At 46.8% G+C, this 12939-nt stretch overlaps 2 protein-coding genes across 3 annotated transcripts; one reads left to right on the forward strand and one right to left on the reverse strand.

The window, feature by feature from the left end:
• Positions 1–1859: 1859 nt before the first annotated feature.
• On the forward strand, positions 1860–5249 carry LOC310682937 (UPF0688 protein C1orf174 homolog). Of its 2 annotated transcripts, none has more exons than XM_083452287.1 (3): positions 1860–2049; positions 2865–3368; positions 4533–5249. In XM_083452287.1, the coding sequence occupies exons 1-3, from the start codon at positions 2035–2037 to the stop codon at positions 4641–4643; spliced, it is 630 nt and encodes a 209-aa protein (XP_083308413.1). In that variant the 5' UTR covers positions 1860–2034; the 3' UTR covers positions 4644–5249. The 2 variants fall into 2 exon arrangements, with proteins under 2 accessions (XP_083308413.1, XP_083308412.1); XM_083452286.1 differs by lacking the exon at positions 1860–2049 and adding an exon at positions 2132–2173.
• Positions 5250–5365: 116 nt separating this feature from the next.
• DFFB (DNA fragmentation factor subunit beta) lies at positions 5366–12915 on the reverse strand. The gene is made up of 7 exons (XM_083452251.1): positions 12780–12915; positions 12046–12172; positions 11318–11506; positions 10696–10775; positions 9973–10143; positions 7792–7892; positions 5366–7428 (listed from the first exon to the last, which is right to left on the reverse strand). The coding sequence occupies exons 1-7, from the start codon at positions 12885–12887 to the stop codon at positions 7209–7211; spliced, it is 996 nt and encodes a 331-aa protein (XP_083308377.1). The 5' UTR covers positions 12888–12915; the 3' UTR covers positions 5366–7208.
• Positions 12916–12939: the final 24 nt, after the last annotated feature.

The following is a 12939-nucleotide window of genomic DNA, read 5'->3' on the forward strand; positions in this document are numbered from 1 at the left end:
CTCAGGAGTCCTGCCCCATGATGTGTTCCCCTGAGCATGTACAGAAAGCTGTCTTGGGACTATTGTGGACTCTTGGCAGGAAAGGGGGTGAGGGGGTTTCAGTGTGTTCCAGTTGTTTCATTCTTGTGCTTTGGCATGGTTCCCGGACAGAAAGCAAGTTGCAATGTGGTTCTTTAGCAAGGCCAGAAGGCATGAGAAAGGCCTGAGAAACAATGGGCTGTTCTCTACCTTTGTTACAGCAGAGCGGAATGTTTCTGATGCTTAGCTGCTGAGAAAATGATTTTAAAAAGCTTTGAGCCTGCTTTGGTGGGGGGTGACTTCGGGCCTAGGTGAGGTCACCTGTCCTCACCTTCCTTCACTTGAACTCTGTCTGCCAGTCAGAGTGAACAAAACTGGGTTTGCTGAGCCGATGACCTAACTCAGGTTTTTTGTTTTGTTTTTTAAAAAAGCAGCTTTATGTGTTCATTTGTTTTTCCTTTCTTCTTAGGCTTGGTATTAACTGTGGAGGGTAAAGGTAAAGGGACCCCTGTCCATTAGGTCCAGTCGTGACCGACTCTGGGGTTGCGGTGCTCATCTCTCTTTATTGGCCAAGGGAGCTGGCGTTCAACTTCCGGGTCATGTGGCCAGCATGACTAAGCCGCTTCTGGCGAACCAGAGCAACACACGGAAACGCCATTTACCTTCTTGCCGGAGCAGCACCTATTTATCTACTTGCACTTTGACATGCTTTCGAACTGCTAGGTTGGCAGGAGCAGGGACTGAGAAACGGGAGCTCACCCCGTCATGGGGATTCGAACCGTCGACCTTCTGATTGGCACATCCTAGGCTCTGTGGTTTAACCCACAGCGCCACCCACTGTGGAGAGTAGCAAGTTGCAAATGAGGCCAGCAAAGGCTATTGTGTGTTTAAAAGCTGGAGGAAGAATTTCCACAGATGCAGCTACCTCCCTACAGCACTGTGACATGAGAAGGTTCACCTGCCAATATTCCCTCTTCCAAGCTGAAGACACAGGAGCCTTTTCTCCTTTCCATATGCTCTCCTTAGTTACACGAGATATTTAACCTATGTAACCAGGGAGCAGTTGTTCATGCAGAACAATTGGATCATTTTAATTCCAGAATATGGTCCCCTGCAAAAAAAGAGGGAGAGGAAGTATGCCAACTGGGTGGACAGCAAATAGCAGAATAGCAACAAATATCCATTGCTGAGAAAACATGGAAACGGAAATGCTAAACAAGTACAGGGAAGAACCAGGCATTTGTGACTTCTTATACTGAGTCAGATCATTGCCCTGTCTAGCTCAGTATTGCCTACACTGGACGGCAGCAGTTCTCCAGGGTTTCAGGAAGGGTTCTCTCCTAGCCCTAAATGAAGATGCCTTTGGGGATAACCTAGGACCTTCTGCATGCCAGCAGATGCTCTGCGATTATTTTTTGTTCTGGAAGGAGAGGGCACCTGCTGCTTCATCCCACCTGTTATCAGGAAAAAAACTGCTCCTTTTCCCTTATTGGGTATCCAAGAGCCCGTATAGAGTCCTTAGGTAGGTTCCCTATCGGAAGGAGAAAACGTGAGATTCAGATCGTATCTCTCTATAATTTTTGTGGCTCTGTGTTTCGTGTATCGTCACCAAACATCCCGGTTGCCCTCGAGAAAGATGTCCGTTCTTTCCTCAGTGTGACCTCCTAAGTCCTGATCTCGTCGTTAAAACTCCTAGAAGAAAGACGGACGGCGAGAGTAAGACGTCAGCTCTATAAGTTCTGACTGGGGTGAAACACAGGAGAGACTGGAGACGCTTGATTTTTGTCTCTGAGCAACGCTGCCCTAAACAAAGATGGCGATGATCTCGCTATCCGGGGGCGGGGTGACGTAGCGCACAGAATAAAATGGCGGCCGTGACTTCTGAAGGAGCCCGAATATTGATCTTGGTTGGCTGTTTTCCCTGCGGGGAGGCTGCGGAAGTAGCTCTGCGTGCCGCCGGAAGTTGGTGATGGTGCCTGGCGGACCTGACCTGGTTGCGGACAGACCTTCTTCTCCATGCGGGCCGGGAGTGTGAGTCGAAGGTGGAGGTTCTGCTCCACCCTGATTTGCATATGCTAATATATATTGATACATTTAAATATTTGCAGGTTGGCGGTGGCCGTTAGGGATGCTTCACCATAGAGGGTTGCCCGTTGTGCGTATGCTAATTTATGCAAATAATTGTCTCGTGTTTGTGTGAATTAGTAATAAACAGGTTTTGTTTCATGTGTTCTTATTGCATCGTTTCCCTAAATATCTCAAGGTGATCACATGGCTGACCCCTCCCCCAATGAAGGGTTCTCACAACACCCGTGTGAGGTAGGCTTGACGAAGAGAAAATGGCTCAAGATCAGCCAGACTAGTGTCAGTGGCTGAAGGGGGTTTTGAACCCAGGCCTTATGGCGTCCAAGTCCAATTATTGTGTCGCTGTCCCTTTCTGTCCACCACTCCATTCTAATGGGATTTCAGGATTTTCATATGGGCTTAACTTGGATACATAGATCTGTTATATTTGCTTTGCAGATTCTTAGATTTCTTTGTAAGAGCTTGGTGTAGAAATGATGGTTAGTAAGAAAAAAATTATTTTGTCATTGATATCCCATCATTCCTTCCAAATTGCTCTGAGGGGCTTATGGAATTCTCCTTTCATCCTCTCAACAACCCTACGAGGCTGAGAGGGACTGGGTCAGAATTGGGTCATTGCTGAGTTGGGTGAGATTTGAGCCTGAGAGTTCAGTAATAGTTTCCTATCTCTGTTCTGGGCTAACTGAAACTTGTTTTTCTGTTTATCATCAATTTGATGTGGAGGTTTGAGTCTCTATGGCTTTTTTTTTTTGTTCAAACAGGGTCCTTCACGCAAAGCAACTGACAGACGCCCTTCAAAGAAGCTAAAATGTGAAAAGAAAAGCCTGGCCAAACGGGAGATACAAGGAGCCAATTTCTGTGCGAGCACCAGCCACCTTCTCTTCCCAAAAGAGACAGCCGATAAAGCCGCCTCAGGCGTGAAGTTTCCACACCTCAAGATGATGCTGCAAAGCGAAGGGAAGGAGGTTCCTCAGATAGCTGAAGAGATGCTGGAGGCTGAAGAGGATGGCCTCTGTGTGAAGCCATCAGTGCCAGGTACGGATGGCAAAGCCCTCTTTCAGCCCCGTGTCCAGAATGTGGAGGAAGAGAATGAGGAAGAAGAAGAGGAAGAGGAGAGCTGTGGAGCTCGGTTGTCAGATGACTCTGCGATGGAGCCAGAGGTGCTGAGTCAAGGCTTCAAGTTGGACAACAGCATTTTCTTGAATGAGGACAGCAACCAGCCATTGCCAGTAGACCGATTCTTTGGCAGTGTGGCGTTTATGCAGGTAGGGGAAGGGGATCAGCAGAAGGAAGCTTGGGGTTATGGCTGCAACCCAAATCCCACTCATTTAGGAAGCTCTCATACTATTATTATTTATTATTATTTTATTAAACGTATATCCTGCCCATAAGAAACCAGAGAAAGAAAAACAATTTTAAAAAATAAAAACATTTAAAAACAGTTACATAGTCATCACAGCTAATAATTTCAAGGGTGCCCAAAATATATGTCTTTGTAGGACTTCTGAGACAACTAATAAATTTGGGTAGGGGAGCTTTTTGGCTCCTTATTAGGATCTAGTCTCATGAGCTAAATTTTAAGTATGGGTGAGGTTGCCCGTCTGTCATTCACTTAACTGCTCCCTTTTTTGATGGAAATGAATGTTTTATGTCTGTTTGACACTGAAGGGCTGAGGGAGACATAAAGTGGTGTTCAATGCTAGTCCTACTCAAAGTAGTTCCATTGAATGGTTATCTTAGGTTAATTAATTTCAGTGGATCTACTCATGACTATGACATAGCTGAATATAACCAAGAATAGATAATTATTTTCTTGTTTTACTATAAATGTGGTTGATTTATCAAGTTTTTGTTTTTATTTGACTGGTTCTCCTAAACCAGCAGAATGAAAGAGATGCCAAAGAGTTTCTTTGCAGTTCAGCAGCTTGTAGCTCCATTTCTAACTTTTATTTTTCTCAGGAAATTAAAAAGTAAATTCAATTTGTAATCATTGACTGAATAAATTGCATTTTTAGTACATCAAACATGATAATTTAATGGCAAACCAATTTATATATTTTAAGACATTTTAGGTTCCTAAAGTAACAAAGTGACTTTTGATCCATTAAGGGTGCTAAAAAAATGCATTTTTTTTTTTCAATTCCCTCCCCCCCCCCCAAATTTCCCAGGGAGGGGGAGAATGGAGGGGGAACAGTTCTTTTCCACAGCTTCACAATTTCCAGAAACTTTACATGTCTAATCGGTTGTCATGGATGTTCATGCATTCTAGGAATAACATGGTACCTTCCTAATGCTGTTGGACTACAGTTCCCATGATCCCATGCTGGCTGAGGCTGATGGGAGCTGGAGTCACACAGGGCCCCAAGTGGTCTGTCCGAAGCAACCTTGGCCCATGCATTAAGTCTGCTCTTGGCTTGTTCATTTCCTAGGACCTCCCAGCCCATCCTCTGTCCCGGGTGTCTGCCAGCAGGCGAGAGCTGAGAAAGGGACACTTCATAGCCAAGGACGATGATGACGATGAAAAGGAAGAAGTCGCTTGAGCACCGAGCACTGACCCGGTCACCTTCAGTAGCTGCCATTTCTTTTTCCCTGACGCAAATGTGCATCTCACCACCGTTGTTGCATCTTCTAGAGAAGTGCATCTTCTTTTTTGAAAAAGTTAACCCTCCCAGTTCAGATGTTGGAGGCAACGTCACAGACTGCGTGTGAGGCAAAGGCAGAAAGCCAGCAGAAAGTTTGACAGCACTTGTTACGAACAACTCCTGACTCCCAGGAGGGGAGAAGAGCAAACAGTTCCCAGAAGCAGCATGTGTGTGGGAAACAAGTCAGTATCTTGATTCCTGTGAGAATGCAAGCTTGGAAGGTAGGAGTTGTGGGGTCACCTGGCAACTTCCTGCAGGCACTTAGCCCTCAGGGGTTGCACCAGCAAGCTTGGGAGGAGGGTTTGCAGGCTCTCTCGGGCACAGTGAGAGATGCTAGCCCCAGTATGAATGACTATCCCCTCCAGCCTCCTTTTCCAAAGAGGTAACGATCCACTTTGCCTACAGTATTTCTTGCACTGCTGATCACCCTGGTTGCGAGGCAGCGGCCTGGAACGGCAGAAGCTTAGTAGAGAACTAATTAAAAACGATTTATAGAGCCCTTAAGTTGTGTTAGTTCATGTTGCAAAGCGGCTGATGCCAGAGAAGAGAAATCTGCTCTCTGGATTTTGTTGCTCCTAATGAACGGAAGACTGTCGGATAGTTCCCAAATGACACTGTTATTTGTGTTGGCAGGATTTTTTTTAATTTTTATTGCACACGAGGAAAACACAGCATGGAGGAGCGGTGCAGAAATTGAGGAGCCGCAGGGCTAAGCGGGGCAGCGAGGGGGGTGTTACCAAATTTTCTACCTCAAGGAAGCTTCTACCCCAGTTGATCTGCCACAGAAGCCTAGACTGTTGCAGAGGATTTTGAGAAATAGTAGAAGAGCCCTGGTGGGTAATAGATGTGTCATCTAATCCAGCCTTCCAAATGTTGTGAGCTCTATAAATTCCCAGTTACCACCCAGCAAGGGATCAGGGATGATGGGAGTTGTAGTCCAACAGTTAGAGGCCAACAGGCTGGGGAAGGCTGCTCTATTCAAACATCTTACAGCAGCAAGTTAGGTGCCTCCAAATGGGCATCTGGAAACCAGACATTCTCACAGTTTAGCTCCTCTTAGTCGCCTTAGCTAATTACAGCTGATAATCCTTTCCTCCACTAATCTGTCTAGCTCTTTATAGTAAGTTAGGCTAACCTGCATCCCTCCAGATGTTCCTGGACTCAAAGCATACTTGACAATTGGTTGTACAAACAAGCTAAATTGGGAGCTGGAGTCTCAACATTTGGAGGGCTTTAGGGTATCCTCCCGATTTAGAGAGTCAAATTGAAAGGAAACCACCTCTGTTTCCTGCACGCCCCCCCCCCCTCCAAAAGTAATTGGGAGGTATTTTATTTACTGTGCTTATAGCCCACATTCTTCTCCAAAGAGCTTGAGGTGGTGTACATGGTTCCCCCCTCCTTATTTAATCTCCACAACAGCTTTGTGAGGTAGGTTAGCCTGAGAGGCAGCGGCTGGCCCAAGGTCAGCCAGTGGGGCCAAGTGGGGATTTTGACCCCGGTCGCTCTAAGCATTATCCCACACTGCTTAGAGAACCACAGTTGTCTGTGTGACATCACAGTGCTCACTGCATTAATCCCTGTCCTCCTTTCTATTTCCATGGCTAGCAACCGATATTTTGCATGTGATACACTCCTTGGGTCCTGGTGTCATGGACTTGTTGGATGCAGAGGGAATGGTAGGAAGAACCAGCTGGGGAATCCCCAAAGGGAAGAAGGCTCAGAGACAGGGGATTGGTGGGAAAACAATGAGGGAGAAGACTGGGAGGAGAAGGTGTTGGAAGCTGAAGAGGTAACAGGGCTTGGTGAGAAGGGGGAGTTGGTATGGGGGGAGCATACAGTTGTCCTAAATGTATAGGACTTGTTTCTGACCAGACGTGCTTAGGACTCTACTAGACAGGAGAGCTAGATATGCTACAGAAATAAAATCAGGGCTTTACAGGCTCTGGGCTTGAAATGAAGGATACCAGCATATGTGATTGGTTTCTTATTTTTCATGTTCCGTTCTGCAGTACTGCAGGATAAGCCAGGCTGAAAATGGCACAGAAAACATAAGGCAGTGAAGCCATTTTCTGTTTCTACTACTTGATTTAGGGCTTCTCCATGCTTTGCATGGTGGAACTTCCGCCACACGAGTACTCATATAGGTAAACAATGAGCCTTCCATTTAAACATTGCAAAGTCCCCATAGGATGTGGAGAAGTTTGACTTGGGTGACCGCATGGGCCCTGGCCAATAGGCACACACATCAGGGAAATAAATGGAGTTGCCAGCATTCAGGAGTTCAAAAACGTGTGCCCTTCCTCCTGATGGAGACAGCCACGTGCAACTGAGGTCAAGGGCCAGAAGGCATTGGGACTCCACAAAATAAAGGCTCATTGGTCAGACCACCCACCCAAGTGCTCAGGAAAAAGGTACATCAGCCCACAACTTAGAAGTCAGTCCCTTGGCAAATGGGGAGGGGGGTCACTTCCGGATCTTGTGGACCCCTTTCCGTTTTCGGTAGATCTTGCTCTTGTCACAGCTGAGGTTGTGGTAGGCTTTCTTGTGGCAGGCAATGTGCACCAGTTTCAGATTATGGACGGTAAACAGCAGCTGGTAGAAGTATTCCCAGTTCACTTCCCTGCCGTCTCGGCCCTTGACAGCTTCTGCTAACGTCGGGAGGACCGTCCGCTTCTTCTCAATTCTGAAACAGAAAGCAAGCCCTGTGGATGTTAATGTTTAGAGCCTTTTTCAGAATTTGGAAACAAGCAAATGTTTCCTGGGGACCCAAGGCAGTGCACGTTCTGTGCAAACCCAGGGGAAATAGCAGAATTCGGAGTCCTGAATCTCAGGGCTGTTGCTTTTCAAGTTCGTTTTAAAGTAACATCCATTGCCCCACCCAGCATTGTAATGTGGCCCCCAGAAGGCTGCCTGCTTAGCAACACAGCCCCTGAGCTGGAATAGGTTGTCCAACCCCAAAATTGGAAGAAATCAGTCTGCCTTCCGGTGCCTTTTCTCCTTCCAAAACGGCAGGAAATGCCCGTTCAGATATTGCACTTGTACCTACACGTGGTCGAGGTTCCAGGTGCTAAAGAGGACTCTGCTCTCTTTGTTCCCATACGGATTGATGGAGTGTTGGCTAGGGCAGTTTTCTGCATCAAAAGGGCCCTGCGGAAAGACGACAGCATGACATAATAATACAGTAATGTTGTTATTTATACCCTGCCCATCTGGCTGGGTTTCCCTAGCCACTCTGGGCAGCTTACAGCATATCTAAAAACATAATCAAAACATCAAAGCAAATAAAAACCGAAGCTGAGAGTTCATGGGGAAAAGGGAATACATAAATTTACATAAAAATAAACAAGTTTAAATAAATCTCTGCAAGGGGACAGGGTGTCATGGAATGAGGATCACAGCTCCCTCCGGTGCCCTTGTGAAGCAGGTTAGGCTGAGAGGCATCAACTCTCAGCAAGCTTTGAGGCCGAGTGGAGGAATCTGAACCCTGGTCTCCCGAGTCCTAAACCCTAAGGCAGTGGTTTTCAATCACTGTGCTGTGGCACCCTGGGGTGCCTTGAATGATGCTCAGGGGTGCCACAGGTAACACTGGCTTCTGGCCCTCTTCCCTCCCTCCTGATTCCCTCTCACATCTTTGCCTCCCAAAGGCTTGCACAGCGGCTTGTTGCAGTCCTGGCTACAAGCTCCACAGGTGAATAGTGCCTCGGGGGCCTTGGAGCAAGCAAGCAAGCAAGCAGGTGAGGGAGCCCACCCATCCAATCCGCCAGCCCTTGCTGTTGGGAATGGACAGACAAGTCCCAGGGCAGTGTGAGGAGGTACCTCTCTTTGAGGGGACAGCTAGGAGACCAGGCACAGTGGCAGCAGCTGCCCGGAGGACTCCCAAGAAGAGGGGAGAGGAAAGGAGGCCGAGGGGACATTCCACAAGGGAGGGTGTTTGAAAAAGGGTGAGAGGCTGCCAGCTCCGCAGGCAAGGGGAGACATAACTGGGCTTCTGAGCCCCCACAGGGTTGCCGCAGAAAGAATGTCGGTGGTCAAGGGAGACGTGGACTCAAAAAGTTTTAAACCTTTGCTCTAAGGAAGGCAACTGAGAACTAAGCCAGTTGGGACACTGCAAGGGCCTATCCAGCTCTGCCCAGCCCTACAAAGGGAAGCTCGGAGGCCAGGTTTCAATCAGAGGCTGAAGAGAGAATCCTGCCAAGGATAGCGCCTGCTCTGTCTCCATCTCTGTCCTACTCACGCTGCTGCTGTCGGAGGTTCACCTCTTGCCCGCCGTGGATTCCCTTCCCACTCTTCTGAACTGTTTCAGTTGCTGCTTCTGAAACACGATCCTTGCCTGTCCCTGCCTTGGACTCCAAAGAACTAGGACCTCAATTCCCCCAGACATGGGGGTCTGTGAAAAGGGGTCCTTAAGGGGTATGGCTTGAACATGCAGGTGAATCTGCTAACCTCATCAGAAGTCTAGGCAGCTGGCCCAGAGGTCAGAACCCCTGGCTGTTGGTGGCCAGTGTTTTTTTTTTTTTTAAATTATTCATTTTACAATACAAAAATATAAAAACACATAAGTTTTTCACAAATACATTTTTTTGGACTTTCCTCAGCTCTTCTGTAAATCCTCCATTTAAATCCTTCTTCTGCATTTCTTAATTTAATATTGCCTTTTATTAAAAACCTCCTCCCTCTTATTCCCTTTTTTTACAATATTTCTAATATTTTTTTTCACAGAGCCTCTTGCAAACCTACAAACGTTCTTTGTTCATCGCATATACTTTTCGAATAGTCTACAAATTTACTCCAGTCTTCAGTGAATCTGTGGTCTCGTAGGCCTCAAATCCTTCCTGTTAATTTATCAAAGTGGCCAGTGTTTTTCTTGGTTGGTTTGGAACTCTATATTGGAGTGGAGAACATGTGGCCCTCCAAGCCTCTCCATCTGGCCCCCTGATTTCTGTCTAGGCAACACCCTTGAGTCCTGCTCTGCACCTTCCTTGGGTGTTTTTGTCTGGCTGAACTGTGTCCTTGAACTGTGATAAGGCCTCTTGCTTGCCTGGATGGAGGGGGAAGTCTGGCCTACTAGTATACGGGCCCCCGAAGGTAACTTAGGAGGGAGTGTGGCCCTCTGCCTGGAAAGTGTTCCCCATCCCTGCCCTGTATCCGTTAGAACTATTTTTTTTTTTTAAGACAACCGGGTACGGACACACAGTTTTGCAGCACCAGAAACTAGTTTGAAACTTACTTGACAAGAGAACCAGCCTTCTGGTGTGCAAAGACAGACCTTCTTGTCTTCTCTCCTGTCAAAATAACTGCCATTGTACCTTTCTGACTTTAATTTCAACAGCATCTCTTCCGCAATCTCTTTGAATTTAGCTTGGACGGCTGGGTGGAGTGCGGAAGCGTAGTTGCTGACCTTTGTTTAAAACAAAACAAACAAACAAAGCTGTGGCGTATTCATGTATTTGAGGATTCCTACCCTATGTTTTGGCTGAATGGATCTTCAAGGTGGTTCACAAATGCATTGGGTGGTATTCAACTAAGTTTTACTCAGAGGTGACCCATTGAAATGAATGGGTCCAGTTTAGTCATGTTCATTCGCTACACTGAGGCTGCTCTGAGTGCAACTAAGCTGAGTGGAATCCACTAACTAAAAGAAAAATGTAGATGAAAATGCAAGATGGGTAGCTAGCTCCTCTGCCCCCAAAATCTTCAAAAAAAATTTTTTTTGTGCCATATAAGACCCCCTCAGACTTGTGATTTTAAATATTTGTGTGTGTAATCGGACAGTCCTGTGTCCAGTAGGGTCCACTACTTTGTAACTCCCCAACTACTTCCCATTTATAATCATTATAATACTGTTTAAATATGGCCTTTAAAACTTTTACTAGCTGCTTCCATATGGCCCTCGCTGTGATAACTGATGCATCTAAAAGGTGAACTATGGGCTGCATCAAACATGCATTACCTCTTTCATGTAACCTCGGATCCTGCTCTCACAGCCGTAGCGCATGTAACTGGACTTCGTCTTAAAGCGAGAGTCAACCCCTAGGAGAGAGGGGGGGAAACCCCATTAACCTTCTACCCGCATCTATAAAACAGGCCCTTCTTCTGAAAGCAGTTCTGAAGCCTTTTTAATACCCAAGGTGTGGGGCGAAGAACCCCTATTTGATCTTACTCCTGTACAGGCAGTGTGGTGTAGTGGTTAGAGTCCCAGATTATGTATTTCAGGCCTTTGGCTCAAGATCATGTCACTATCTCTGCATGAGCTGAGATTGAGAGGTGTGCAGGAATCAATGCTTTGTGTTCGGCTTCCTCTTCCATGGGGCTTTGGACACACCCAAAATGAAACATCGACTCCCTTGCAAGGTAGTAGACTCTCCTTCCTTGAAGGTTTTTAAAGAGAGGCTGGGTGGCCATCTGTCAGGGATTCTTTAGCTGTGATTCTTGCATCGCAGGGGGTTGAGCTAGATGACCCTTGGGGTGCCTCCCAACTCTGCGATTGTATGAAAAGTGTAATGTTTAGCAAAGAATAAGAAGAAAAATACAACCCTCCTTAAGGGGCGTGTCGGCACCGAGACAGAGCTCACCTTCGAACCATCTCCCATCTTCCTCTCTGCTTTCCCCTGAAATATTTTCACTGAGAGTCTGAATGAGGTCAGCCAGCAGCTTCCGTCTCTTGGGGGCTTCCTCGTCAGAGAGCAGCCCCTGAGCTGCGCGAATAACATCATCCGTTCGGCTAGAAAAGGCATCAAGAAACCGCTGGATCTCGCTCACATCTGCAAGGTTGTTAGAGTGGGGGGAGGGTGTGTGCAAAATTATTCGGGGTTGCTTGTTCCTGCTTTAATCAAGATAATATTTTACGTTATTATTAATGGTAGTGAAAATAATCAGTAATTAGTATTAATTTTTAATCAGTATTAACAGCAATAATGAAAAGCTTAACATTTTCGAAAAGCTCTCAAGCATTCAAAGCATTTGCAATATCTGACTAATCTGAATGCATCAAACCTGGATTTATCTGAGTCAACATGGTTATATTTGTGGTGCAACCAATTACAGTAATTCATGAAAGGAAGGGAAGAAAGAGGAAATTTCTGCTTTGTACAAAAGTCAGCGTGTTTGATGTGACCCTTAAAATGTGCATGCTCACCAACAACGGAAATTTCCCAGTTAACAATATTATTTCATAATTTATTAATTTCATACAACGCTATGTGCTATTTGTTGGCTGGGTTATGTGCATACACTCAAAATGCATGAGGACGGTAGATGTTTTCAGGCGGAGGAATAGAACAAAACTCCCTGTCCTACTCACAGCCATGCCAGCTCTCTCCTGGGGGTAGCAAGATGAGTTCCGAATGATCTGGAATATGCTGAAAATACCCTTCCGTCACCTCTGTGCCGTCCTCATATAAGCACAGCTGGCAGTCAGTGTAAGGGAGCTGTTGGGAAGGTGACACAAGGCACATGGAATCAGGGCAGCCGCCACAAGACACAGGAAGATTCCCCCGCCAGCCCTCTCCCCAGACCAACTTTTATTCTTTTCTTACATTTATGTCCCACCTTTCTTCCGCCATAGAACCCAAGGTGGTGTGCATGTGGACTCCCATCCAGTCCTCAGTCCCCAACCTGCTTAGCTTCCGCAAGAAGGTGGCCTCATCCTAGCCAGAGCACTGGGGTTTTGTTCAGATCCCACCCTACATCAGTTTGCTTGCTCTAAACCAGTGTTTCCCAAACTTGGGTCCCCGGCTTTTTTGGACTACAATTCCCATCATCCCTGACCACATGTCCTACTAGCTAGGGATGATGGGAGTTGTAGTCCACAAACCGTGGAGACTCAAGTTTGGGGAACACTACCCCGCTTTCCTGGATTAAAGAAGGGAGTTCTATATGCCCCTGGGATTCCCTTCCAACTCCAGTTCTGTGATGCTATTAACAAGCAACTTGAGCACCTGCAGTTCCTCAGCGGCTCCAGCAGGGGCCGCTGCTTGCACTTGATTTCCGCGGCGGTCCTAAAGCCCGCTGTATACCCAACCACCTCAACTGCACCTGCAGGAAGGCGCAGGCCTTGGAGAGCAACTCCTTCAGGCTTCTTGCCGCCACTCCGAATTTCCGATCGCTGCCGAGGCTACGGATTTTGAACGCTTTGGGTGCCATCGCGCCGCAGGCGGGGCTCGAACCCACAGAGCCTAGCTTCCGGGTCTCGGCC

Source organism: Podarcis tiliguerta, assembly GCF_965153285.1.
Source record: "Podarcis tiliguerta genome assembly, chromosome: 8".
Classification (NCBI taxonomy): Eukaryota; Metazoa; Chordata; class Lepidosauria; order Squamata; family Lacertidae; genus Podarcis; species Podarcis tiliguerta.

Excerpts from the sequence above, each read along its gene's own strand:
- LOC310682937 (XM_083452286.1), top strand. The coding sequence starts at position 2,147 with ATGCTTCACCATAGAGGGTTGCCCGTT. Across the intron at positions 2,174-2,864 it reads ACCATAGAGGGTTGCCCGTT|GGTCCTTCACGCAAAGCAAC; the intron begins GTGCGTATGCTA and ends TTGTTCAAACAG. Across the intron at positions 3,369-4,532 it reads GCAGTGTGGCGTTTATGCAG|GACCTCCCAGCCCATCCTCT; the intron begins GTAGGGGAAGGG and ends TTCATTTCCTAG.
- DFFB (XM_083452251.1), bottom strand. The coding sequence starts at position 12,887 with ATGGCACCCAAAGCGTTCAAAATCCGTAGCCTCGGCAGCGATCGGAAA. Across the intron at positions 11,507-12,045 it reads AGGAGAGAGCTGGCATGGCT|ATGTGAGCGAGATCCAGCGG; the intron begins GTGAGTAGGACA and ends ACAACCTTGCAG. Across the intron at positions 7,893-9,972 it reads AAGGCTGGTTCTCTTGTCAA|GGCCCTTTTGATGCAGAAAA; the intron begins GTAAGTTTCAAA and ends GTCTTTCCGCAG.